The sequence below is a fragment of the Dipodomys merriami genome, unplaced genomic scaffold, assembly GCF_024711535.1.
Source record: "Dipodomys merriami isolate MVZ:Mamm:240054 unplaced genomic scaffold, mDipMer1.0.p SCAF_3, whole genome shotgun sequence".
Lineage (NCBI taxonomy): Eukaryota > Metazoa > Chordata > Mammalia > Rodentia > Heteromyidae > Dipodomys > Dipodomys merriami.
In genome coordinates this window covers 85,199,915-85,212,004 of record NW_027204492.1, presented here as the reverse complement: position 1 = coordinate 85,212,004, position 12,090 = coordinate 85,199,915, and the positions used below count along the sequence as shown (strand labels likewise).

At 45.2% G+C, this 12,090-nt stretch overlaps 1 protein-coding gene across 2 annotated transcripts; it reads left to right on the top strand.

Annotated features, from left to right (window-relative positions):
• The first annotated feature begins 7,374 nt into the window (after positions 1–7,374).
• Rbm3 (RNA binding motif protein 3) lies at positions 7,375–11,640 on the top strand. Of its 2 annotated transcripts, none has more exons than XM_070040518.1 (7): positions 7,375–7,475; positions 8,015–8,134; positions 8,484–8,590; positions 9,228–9,333; positions 9,436–9,529; positions 9,734–9,815; positions 10,107–11,640. In XM_070040518.1, the coding sequence occupies exons 2-6, from the start codon at positions 8,032–8,034 to the stop codon at positions 9,789–9,791; spliced, it is 468 nt and encodes a 155-aa protein (XP_069896619.1). In that variant the 5' UTR covers positions 7,375–7,475; positions 8,015–8,031; the 3' UTR covers positions 9,792–9,815; positions 10,107–11,640. The 2 variants fall into 2 exon arrangements, with proteins under 2 accessions (XP_069896619.1, XP_069896618.1); XM_070040517.1 differs by having other exon boundaries at positions 9,731–9,815.
• The last annotated feature ends 450 nt before the right edge of the window (positions 11,641–12,090 follow it).

Here is a 12,090-nt window from a genome sequence, read left to right as displayed (position 1 = left end):
GGTCAATGTGTTGTGTCTATTTCTCTGCCCTGTTCTTGGGTTCTGCTGTAGATGGGATCGCCACAGGATCCTTAGCTGTAGGGCTGAAATACTTCAGTTGGTGGAGGGTGGCTCTTGTTTCCCCACATGGCAGGGAGAATGGATTGGTTGAAGAAGGTGAGCCTAGGCTTCAATCTGCTCTAGGAAAACTTATATTGGTTGTTTGGTACATCTATCTTTGGGGGTTGGTGTGAAAGAGTTCCTAATTGTTAGTTTGTTATTTTCTTAAGAGGGGGCTGGATTAAAAGCTGAGTGAGACAGTGAGACCCTGAGTTCAAGTTTCTGTACCAAAAAAACAAAAACAAGATTTATTATAAAGACTTGGAAGCCATGGCTACTTGGAGAAAAATGGCAGACCAAGCCGGGCGCTGGTGGCTCACGCCTGTAATCCTAGCTACTCAGGAGGCTGAGATCTGAGGATCGCGGTTCAAAGCCAGCCCGGGCAGGAGAAACCGTGAGACTCCTATCTCCAATAAACCACCAGAAAACCGGAAGTGGCGCTGTAGCTCAAGTGGTAGAGCGCTCGCCTTGAGCTGAAGAGCTGAGGGACAGCGCCCAGGCCCAGAGTTCAAGCCCCACGACCGACAAAAAAAAAAAAAAAAGAAAGAAAAATGGCAGACCAGCCACCCATGACATTATACATCTCACCATTTCTAGACTCTAGTCCTTTGTCTGGAAGTGTCATGCATTAATACTGGCGGCCTTAAACCAGGTCTATAAGTCAACTAATCTGGCTACTTGTTTGGAGGCAGCTTGAAGGACTGGCCTTAAACAGTTTCAGTGATGGGACCTGAGCAAACAAGCATTGATAAAACCCAAACCCTAAAAGAAGAGATCTAAGGGGCTGGGAAGGTAGCTCAGTGTAGAGCGCTTGCCTTGCATGCAAGAGGCCCTGGGTTCGATTTCTCAGCACCACATAAGCAAAAAGAAAAAAGCTGGAAGTGGCGCTGTGGCTCAGTGGTAGAGCGCTAGCCTTGAGCTGAAAAGCTGAGGGACAGTGCCCAGGCCCAGAGTTCAGGCCCCACGACCGGACCCAAAAGAAAAAAAAAAAAAGAAGTGATCTAAGTATTTGAAGGATAATGATAAAAAATAAATAAATAAGGGCTGGGAAGGTGGCTCAGTGGTAGAGTGCTTGCCTTGCATGCATGAGGCCCTGGATTTGATTCCTCAACACCACATAAGCAGAAAAAGCCAGAAGTGGCACTGTGGCTCAAGTTGTAGAGCGCTAGCCTTGAGCTGAAGAGCTGAGGGACAGCGCCCAGGCCCAGAGTTCAGGCCCCACAACTGGCAAAATAAATAAATAAATAAATAGGTACTAGCTGGGCACTGGTGGCTCACACCTGTAATTCTAACTACTCAGGAGGTTGGATCTGAAGATCTTGTTTCAATGGCAGCCCAGGCAGGAAAAATCTGTGGAAATCTTATTTAACCATCAAGAAGTCCAGAAGTGGAGGCTGGAAGGTGGCTCAGTGGTAGAGTGCTTGCCTTGCATGCATGAGGCCCTGGGTTTGATTCCTCAATATCACATAAGTAGAAAAAGCCGGAAGTGGTGCTGTGGCTCAAGTGGTCGAGCTGAAGAGCTGAAGGACAGCTGAGGCCCAGAGGTCAGGTCCACAACTAACAAAAAAAAAATGTCCAGGTCAGCCGGGCGCTGGTGGCTCACGCCTGTAATCCTAGCTACTCAGGAGGCTGAGATCTGAGGTTCATGGTTCAAAGCCAGCCCGGGCAGGAGAGACTGTGAGACTCCTATCTCCAATAAACCACCAGAAAACCGGAAGTGGCGCTGTAGCTCAAGTGGTAGAGCACTCGCCTTGAACTGAAGAGCTAAGGGACAGCGCCCAGGCCCAGAGTTCAAGTCCCACAACCGACAAAAAAAAAAAAATGTCCAGAAGTGGAGCTGCAGCTCAGATGGTAAAGTGCGAGGCTTAAGCAGAATATCTGAAGGACAGTGCCTGGACCCTGAGTTCAAGCCCTAGTGTTGGCACAAAAAAATCTAAAAGAACAATACTTTTTTTTAAAGCCAGATGCTGGTGGCTCACGTCTGTAATCCTAGCTACTTAGGAGGCTGAGATCTGAGGGTCATAGTTCAAAGCCAGCCTGAGCAGGAAAACCCATGCAACTTTGTTTCCAGTTAACCAGAAAACCAGAACTGGTGCTGTGGTTCAAATTGGTAGAGCACAGCCTTAAGCAAAAGAGTTCAGGAACTGCCCAGGCCCCAAGTTCAAGCCCCACAACTAACAAAAAAAAAAAAAAAAAAAAAAAAACACAGGTCTCAGGCATGATGGTATGTACCTTTAACCCTAGTTAGTTGGGAGGCTGAGGCAGAAAAATCCAAAGATGAAGGACAACCTGGACTTCAAAACCCTTCCCCCCTTACCTTCTTAGCAGGTCGGGATCTCTCACAGGCTGCTGCTGTCCTCTACAAAGGACAGCAGACAGTGGAGGAGTTAACTAGATCCTCACATCACATAGCTTCTGGCCAGAAGTTGTACTAGAGGTGAGGTGAGCATCAGGCAACTATATTCTTATTTGTCTTCCCTGAGATTGCCATAAAGCCCTGAACAAAAAGTTCAGGGACAGTGCCCATTCCTTGGGCATCTGGGCCTGATGCTGTCCCTGAACTCTTCAGCTCAAGGCTAGTGTTCTAGCACTTTGAGCCACAACATCACTTCCAGTTTTTTGGTGGTTAATTGAAGATTCCTGCCCAGGCTGGCTTTGAACCGCAATCCTCAGATCTCACCCTGCTGAATAAGATTGCAGGCATGAGCCACCAGCGCCTGGTGAAAATAAACTTTTTTTTGGGGGGGGGGTCCGGTGGTGGGGCCTGAACTCTGGGCCTGGGCGCTGTCCCTCAGCTCTTCAGCTCAAGGCTAGCACTCTACCACTTGAGCCACAGCACCACTTCCAGCTTTTTTTTTCTTCTGCTTATGTGGTGCTGAGGAATCGAGCCCAATGCCTCAAGCATGCAAGGCAAGCACTCTACCACTGAGCCACCTTCCCAGCCCTGAAAATAAACTTTTAAGTGAAGAATACAAAATGAGATTACCCTAATTACAAATATTTAAAATACAGATGTCATTATTGAAATTTTTAAAAGTTTAATCCAGAGCTTGGTGAGAGTGGCAGTCTGTAATCCTCACTACTCAGGTGGCTGAGATCTAAGGATTACAGTTCCATGCCATCCAAGGCAGGAAGCTCTATGAGACTCTTACCTCCAATTAAATACCCCCCCCCAAAAAAAGTTGAAAGTTGGGCTGTGGTTCAAGTAGTAAAGCAATATTCTTGAGAACAAAAACTCAGGAATAGTGTCCAGGCCCTAAGACCAAAACAACAACAACAAAAAGTCCAAGCCAGTAATGAACTTAGGAGGTAGAGACAAGAGTACTGCGAGGGCTGGGAAGGTGGCTCAGTGGTAGAGCACTTGCCTTGCATGCTCAAGGCCCTGGGTTCGATTCCTCAGCACCACATAAGAAAAAAGCCGGAAGTGGCGCTGTGGCTCAAGTGGTAGAGTGCTAGCCTTGAGCTGAAGAGCTGAGGGACAGCGCCCAGGCCCAGAGTTCAGGCCCCACGACCGGACCCAAAAAAAAAAAAAAAGTATTGCAAGTTGAGGCCAGCCTGGACAACACTGGCAGTCTTTGTCTTAACAACAAAACACTTGAGCTGAAGAGCCGAGGGACAGCTCCCAGGCCCAGAGTTCAGGCCCCACGACCAACCAAGAAAAAAAAAAGGCTAGGATCACAAAATTGAGGCTTGAAACCAGCCTGTCAGGAGAGCCTGTGAGACTCTTGTCTCACAGAAGTCAAATTGTGGCTCAAGTGGTAGAGTGCTAGCCTTGAGAAAAAAAGCTCAGGGACAGCGCCTAGGGCCTGAGTTCAAGCCCCAGGACTGGCACAAAAAATAAACTACAGAGGAGAACATAATATACTCAGTTTCCATAGAGATAGATAGATAGATAGATAGATAGATAGATAGATAGATAGATAGATAGATAGATAGATAGATAGATAGATAGATAGAGATAGATTACATAAACATATCTTTTGTCAGTTGTGGGGCTTGAATTTAAGGGTCTGGGCTCTGTCCCTGAGCCTCTTTGTGCTCAAGACTAGCACACTGCCACTTTAGCCACAGTGCCACCCACTTCTGGTTTTTAAGTGGTTAATTGGAGATAAGAGTCTCATGGGGACTTTTCTTTCCCGGGCTGTCTTTGAACCACAATCCTCAGAACTCAGCCTCCTGGGATTACAGGCATGAGCAACCAGCACCTGGCCCTCAGTACACTTAAAAATATCAATAGAGGGCTAGGAAGGTGGCTCACTGGTAGAGCACTTGCCTTGCATGCCTAAGGCCCTGAGTTCGATTCCTCAGCACCACATAAGCAAAAAGAAAAAAGCCGGAAGTGGTACTGTGGCTCAAGTGGTAGAGCACTAGCCTTGAGCTGAAGAGCTGAGGGACAGCGCCCAGGCCCAGAGTTCAGGCCCCTGACCGGACCCAAAAAAAAAAAAAATATCAATAGAGGTATAGCATAGTGGTAGAGTGCTTAACTAGCCTGTAGAAGGCTCTGAGATCGCCAACATGCAACTAAATAGTTATATTAAACATGTTCTCTTTCCATAATAAAGTTAGCAATTAGCAGCAGCCCTTGGTTTTGAGAAAGTAATATTCTAAATAGTCCTTGGATAAAAGAAATCACAAAGAAATTCAGAAATATTTAATACAATAATTCTACATACAGCATTAAAATTACTAAAAAAAAATGTGCTACTTAAATACATTTATCAAAAATAAGAGTTTGGTGTTGGTGGCTCATGCCTGTAATCTTAGCTACTCAGGAAGCTAAGATCTGAGGATTGTGATTCAAAGGCAGCCTGGGCAGGAAAGCCCATGAGACTTATTTCCAGTTATCTACCAAAAAAAAAAGCTGGAAGTGGTTCAAGTCGTAGAGAGCTAGCCTTGAGCAAAAAAACTCAGGGACAGTGTCCAGGACTGGAGTTCTCAAGTCCCAGGACTGGTACCAAAACAAAAAAAGAAGAAAGAGCTAGTGACTCAGGAGGCTGATATCTGAGGATTGCAGTTTGAAGCCAGACTGGGCAGGAAAGATGGTAAGACTCATCTCCAAATAACCAGCAAAAATCCAGAAGTGGAGCTGTGATTCAAATGGTAGAACATTAGCCTTGAGCCAGAAAGCTTAAGGGTCAATGCTCAGGCTCTGAGTTCAATCTCCAACACCACCACCCCTTCCCACCAGAAAAGAAAAGAAAAGAAAAGTTAAAAATTTAATTACTTCAATTACTTCAAGAAGTTAGATAAAGGAGAGAGGAACAAACCCAAAGGATTGAATCATTAATATATGGAAGGCAGCATAGTGCAATAAAGAGAAATAATAAATATTAACAAAAGCTCATTTTTAAATTGGGGATATAAGTCAGTGGTAGAAGTCATTTGTGTGTGTGTGTGTGCGCGTGCGCGTGCATGCATGCGTGTGCTGCTACTGGAACTTAAACATATAGCCAGTGTGCTACCAGTTGAATATACTTCCAGCTTTTTGCAGGTTGATTGGAGATAAGACTTAGTTTGGCTGCATGCTGATGACTCACACCTGTAATCCTCACTACCCAGGAGGCTGATATCTGGATCATGGTTCAAAGCTAGCCAGAGAAGGAAAGTCTGTGAGACTAAAATCTCCACTAAACACCAGAAAACCAGAGGAGCTGTGGCTCAAAGTGGTAGAGTGCTGGCCTTGGGCAAAAGAGCTCAGGGACAGAGCCCAGGCTCTTGAGTTCAAGCTCCATGACCACAAAAGAACAAAAAAAACTCCGTTTTGTTTGCCCCAGCTGGCTGAGAACTACTATCCTCATATCTCAGCCTCCTGAGTAGCTAGGGTTATAGGTATGAACCACTGACACCCAGCTTTAGAAGTCTTGACTCGCACATGAAGGCTCTGTTAAATCCTTAGCAAAATACCAAACAGAAAAAAGGGAAAGTGTAGGTACAAAACTATGCCAAAGCCAGGAACTCATGGCTCACTACAATCCTAGCTACTCAGGAGGCTGATATCTGAGGACTGAGATTTGAAGCCAACCAGGGAAGACTAATCCTGGAGACTCTTATCTGTAATTAACTAGAATGTGGAGGAACCCTACAAAAAATGGAGAGTGGCTCAAGTGCTAGAGCATTAGCCCTAAGCTTAAAAAGACTGAGTGCCTGTACCTGTGCAAGCAGGTATACACACACACACACACACACACACACACACACACACACACACACACACACACACACGATACTACGTAGAAATTGAGTAATACAAATGTCACAATAAGTGAGTGTGGCTTACTAAAATATTCAACACATAAAAAATGAACTATTTGAGAAATCCCTGAAACTAAACAAGAAAAATAAGGAAATCGGCTCAACAGAAATACTCTAAAAATTAATAAATCTAGCCTGTGTTGGTGCCAGAGGTATGTGATTTGGCATGGAGGAGAACCCTTATAAAGCTAGGCAAATTAATTCTACAGGTAAAATCATGAAGTCTGTGCAGACTCTCATTGATGCAGAGCTCAGCAATGAAAATAAATCTGTCAATCCATTCATTATAAAGGATGAAAAAAAATGGCATCAGTGACCTCCGACAGTACTTGCTTTGGATTTCATTGTGCTGTGAAGGTCTATTCTGTGGATCAAGAGCTCATCTACCCTGAGCAGCAGCAGGTGGACTAGGAATTGATATTTGCATCTTTTGAAAACAGGATCAATCCTGTTTCGAAGAAGGCATCTCAAATGACAGGAAAATCAGAATTCAGAGATAAGTACGACACCAGGAAATGGTCCTATGACAGGCAACTAAATAGTACACAGAGAGGAGAAAACAAAAGGGCCGCGCCAAGCATTAAGAAAATGTAGGGTCTCTGAAGAGCAATGATTTCAACGCCAGTGGGGGATAAAACGTCAAGCTCTTGAGAGGTATTAGGTTATAATACTAGAAGGTAAAGAAAGTTGACATCCGATGAGAGTACCTCCATTGTCAGGGACCTAGTGAGATAGTAAGGACCAAGATCCAACAAGGACAGTGAGAATCCGTCGGGGACGGAAAAGGGTACCAGACTTCATGCACTGAAGGGGCTGAAAAAAGACGGCTTTGCTAGTGTGGCGGGGAGGAGCTAGGGTGCTGATGTCGGTTTGCACCAATCGCACAAAAGTTGTCTCCATCCCCGGAAGCGCGCCGAAAGCATCGCTCCATTCGCTCGGCTATCCCTTCCTTTTGCCCTACCCCATCTGATGGGCTCAGCCAATAGGAACGCACGCATGCGCGTATTGGGGACGTTGTGTGACGCAGACGCTACGTACTCTTTATCTAGCGTCTTCCCGCGCGTCAGCCTTCCTGTTCTCCCTGCTCCGCCGAACTTGGCGTGTCAGTCTTTTCACTTTCAAAGGTAAGCAATGTCTTGCGGGGCGCCCATTCCTTGCCTCACCCCTGCGCTTTGCCCGCCGGTGTCAGGGAACGCCAGTGAGGACAGTAGTAGCCGCTGACACGTTGGCTTGAAGTTCCATGTCGCGGGCGGGTCCCAGACTCGAGGTGAAAAGCTTGGTTGCTGGGAGGCTGGCGAGGTGCGTCTGGGTGCGAGGAATGCCGGGAGGGACTGGCAGCGCTGGTGGCAGCAGTGACCACGCGACAGCCAATACTGGCTGCCCGCTTTTTTCCCCACGTGATGGCCGCCATCTTGTTCTGCGGGCGCCGAGGGAACGCTAGGCTACTCCGGACCTGCGCGGCGGCACAAAATGACGGGCGTGGTGGCAAGGGGATGTGAGCATGCGCATCGGCAGCCCTTAAATGGCGACGGCAATCTGACAGCCCAGCAGATTCCTGCCATTTCAGCCTTCCTCTTTGAGTGTCCTGCCTTTTTGTCTTGTCTATTCTGACTTTTCACCATCTTGTCTCCACTTTCCCATTATTTATCTGTCCTCTCCACAGGATTCAAATTCACCACCATGTCTTCTGAAGAAGGAAAACTCTTCGTGGGAGGACTGAACTTTAACACTGATGAGCAGGCACTTGAAGACCACTTCAGTAGCTTCGGGCCTATTTCTGAAGGTGAGATTTGGGCCAGACCCACTCTGTGTGTATGGGGGGAAGGAAGAGAGTGACAGCAAGTCTGGTACCCTTTTATTGCAAAGAACATTAGGAAAAAAGTACTTCCGGCCTGCAATTTTTCTATATTTTTTTTCCTTGAAGGAGTTGAGTCGTTTTGATAGTCTCATTATTCAGATCCTTCTGCCTCTGACTCCCAAGTACTGGGATTACAACGTGCACTGTCAGACATGTTACTTTTTTAGATCTAAAATATAGATTTAGGTTGAAGGAGCCCTATAGAATTGATGGAAAGTGTATGCCTACCGTTAAGGTGCTGGCTTTACTATATTATTCTCGTTTTGTTTTCTAGTGGTTGTTGTCAAGGACAGGGAGACTCAACGATCCCGAGGTTTTGGCTTCATAACCTTCACCAACCCAGAACATGCCTCAGATGCCATGAGAGCCATGAATGGAGAGGTGAGGCCTCCTACTTGCTCAGGGGCCCCTCTCCCCATAGCCACTTTCTCCATTCTGTTTTCCCCTCTGTGTCTGCTAGAGGCAGCGTGGCCATGAAGCCTCGTGGTGCCCACTCACAGGAGCATGACTGCCTTCTGTTCTAGGGGGTGGAGGGCAGCGGCAGACAGAGCCGTGCTGCCTGGGAGGCGACGACTGGTCCTGCATGAGGCCGAGAAGCCACCTGAGGATGGTTGACCTGCCCTGGGCTTAGGTAGTAGAGTCTGCAGACCTGTGGGCCTGGCCCGGAGAGGACCTCGTGAGTCTTCTGGGATGGACTCTGAAGCCTCAAACCAAGAGAGGTGTCTAGCCCTAATAGTTGGGCAGCTTAGAGGAGTGGGGAGGAGAACTCAGCCTGAGTTCAGTCGAGATGTAAGTAGTAAGTAGCAGGGGAACACGGTGGATTCAGGTCATTTTGTGGGATTCTATAGCTCCTGTTGAAGCCATTCTGGTCAAAGGAGCTTGTTCTGGAACATGGCACCCAGAAACTGGTGCCCCACTGGTATTTCTGGGCTCTTGCCCAACTGCCCATGCCCACACTTCCTTTATCCCTTACGTGACTTACTGCCAACCTTTCCTCCTTGTGTCTCCCCATACCTAGTCTCTGGATGGTCGCCAGATCCGAGTGGACCACGCAGGCAAGTCTGCCCGGGGCACCAGAGGGGGCGCCTTTGGGGGCCATGGGCGTGGTCGCAGCTACTCTAGAGGTAAGAACAGTGACAGGTTTCATCATGTGATTGCTGAGGAGAGTTAATTATTAGTGGCCTATGTCTGGATTGCTGCCATTTAAATATTTCTATGTGCTATAGGTGGCGGGGACCAGGGATATGGGAGTGGCAGATATGATAGTCGGCCTGGAGGATATGGATATGGATATGGACGCTCCAGAGACTATAGTGGCAGGTGGGTAACTGAGAAATGAAATAGCCTGAATGTTCATACTTGCCTTATCCCACAGAATTGGGTTTAACTACATGAAGTGCATGTATTTAATATATTCTGTCTTGGGTATTTATATTGTGGTACATATTATAAAATGTATAGTTGTAATGTTAATCCTTGGTGTAGAATGCATTCCTGTAAGACAAATGTGCTTTTTCCCAGAAGCCAGGGTGGTTATGACCGCTACTCAGGAGGAAATTACAGAGACAATTACGATAACTGAGATGAGACATGCACACGTATGTAGGTGAGAAACCGAATGTTGCATTGAACAGATCTTTGCCCTCCAAACTATCTGAATTCTTTTCTTTTGTTCTTGCCATACTACTCAGTATTTCTGGCTGCGCTTGCATCCCTCACCTAGACAGCCCAACAAACACCACTCCGGCTTTCCTCGCTTTCTGCATGTCAAGGCTAGTGTGCTTGGGGGAGGTTCTAAAAACCCACCCATAACCCTCTTGGGGGCTGAAAGAGGTGAGCATGTTGTCAGCCTGTTTTCTTCCTGAATCACAATTCTACCCCTTCTTACTGTTCTCAGATACACAAGGAATAACACTTCTGATCCAGGATCGTCCTTCCAAATTGCTGTATTTATAAAGATTTTTGGAGCTGCGTTGAAACATCTGTTTTAGTACATCAAGTTATATTTTTTAATTCATTGAGCTCCCAAGGTAGCCTGTTGTTAAATACCTTTCAGAAAGCTCCATGCATTTTTTCCCATTCAAAAACAAATTAAAACAAATTTTTAGAATCCAGGTATTTTTATCTTTTTATCAGGTTTTTTTTTTTTTTGTTAGAGCTCTCAGGATTATTCCTTCTGACCAAAAAGATTGGCCAGACTGATTTTTAAAACTAATAATCATATGTATTTGGGGACGTTTTTAAAACCTGTATACAATATTTATCATGGCCAGGAAGTGATTTCTAAATGTATCTATCAGCAGTCTGCATCAAGAACATAATTAGCTTACAGATTTTTTAAATTCAATATTACCACCTTGATTATATAGAAAAGCTCCTTAAAAAATGTTTGTGAATGTCATTTTTTAATACTGGAAGAAAAAAGATATTCTGTTGTGTCTCATGTAGTGTTTAGGATGTCCTTCATGGAGCTGATTAAAAGATGAAATCTGAATACAAATTGACATTGATAATGCTTTTTTCCTTAAAATAGTCAGATCAGGAGGAGGGGAAAATATGGGAGAGGGTAGGGACTGCCAAAAGGTACTGAACTGAAGTTGCAAGGCTTGAGTACACATTGAGACCTGAGGTATGGTGGGTTTTACTGGCTGGAAATGGGTTTCTGGAGGGTTTTTTTTTTTTTTTTTTTTTTTTTTGGATGTTAGGGCTTGAACTCTGGGCCTGGGTACTCTCCCTGAGCTCTTCAGCTCAAGGCTAGCGTTCTACCACTTGAGTCACAGTGCCACTTACAGTTTTCTGGTGGTTTATTGGAGATAAGAGTCTCACGGACTTTCCTACCCCAGCTGGTTTTGAACCGTGATCCTCAGATCTCAGCCTCCTAAGTAGCTAGGGTTACAGGTGTGAGCCACTGGCACCGGGCTAGAGTTTCTTGATCTTGTCATTTAGTCAGTATTTACTTAGGTTTGACCCTCAGAAGATTCTTCTAAGATCAGTGCATGAGTCCTAAACCTTACCATAGTGGTACTAGTTTGTTGGATTTTTAAAAAATATTTTCTTTAGGTAGTTGTACAAAGGAGTTGCTATTTAACAGCAGTTTATAAACACAGTGCTTCTTGATCAATGTCACCCCTTTCAACAGTTTTACCCACTCCCCTCAGTTTTCTTAATTTTTAGGTTATATGTTAAACTTTTTTGCCATTTAAAAAAGCATTTTGTGCCTTTAAATCTAGAATTAAGTCCATTGTGTGGTACCCAAGTGGTAACAAATGAATTAACTGAAATAGAATAGATCAATAGAGAAAGCAAATAGTGTAATTCTTTAAAAAGACTAAGTCAAATCCAAACAAAATGAGTACTAGGAATTGGTCCTTGCAAAGGGGGGTGGGTAAAAGAGAGAATGAATAGAGAAAATGAGTAGAATCAGGCAAAAATGCCTTGTATATACCACAGAACTGAGAAAATGAAAGGGGTGGGATGGGTAGATGGAAAGTGAAGATGTTGAATGGTACTAGTTCTTACGAAATGAATCAGGTTGCTCGGAGGTATACTGGACTAGTTTTGAGAGACTTAAGAAACCCGATTTGAAAACAAGGTCAAACTAGATTCAGATTCCAGGGTTCAACATGAGTTCAACTACTTTTTCTTAGCTTCAGTGGTATTTTTTATTTTGTTTTTCTTTTTCTTTTTTTTTGGGGGGGGGAGTGTCTTGTGGGGCTTGAGCTCTTTTTGCTCAAGGCTAGCACTCTTGAGCCACAGTGCCACTTGTTTTTAGGTGGTTAATTGGAGAGAAAAGTCATGACATTTCTGTCCAGGCTGGCTTTGGACCAGTCTTACAGATCTCAGCCTCCTGAGGAGCTAGGATTACAGGCATGAACCGCTGG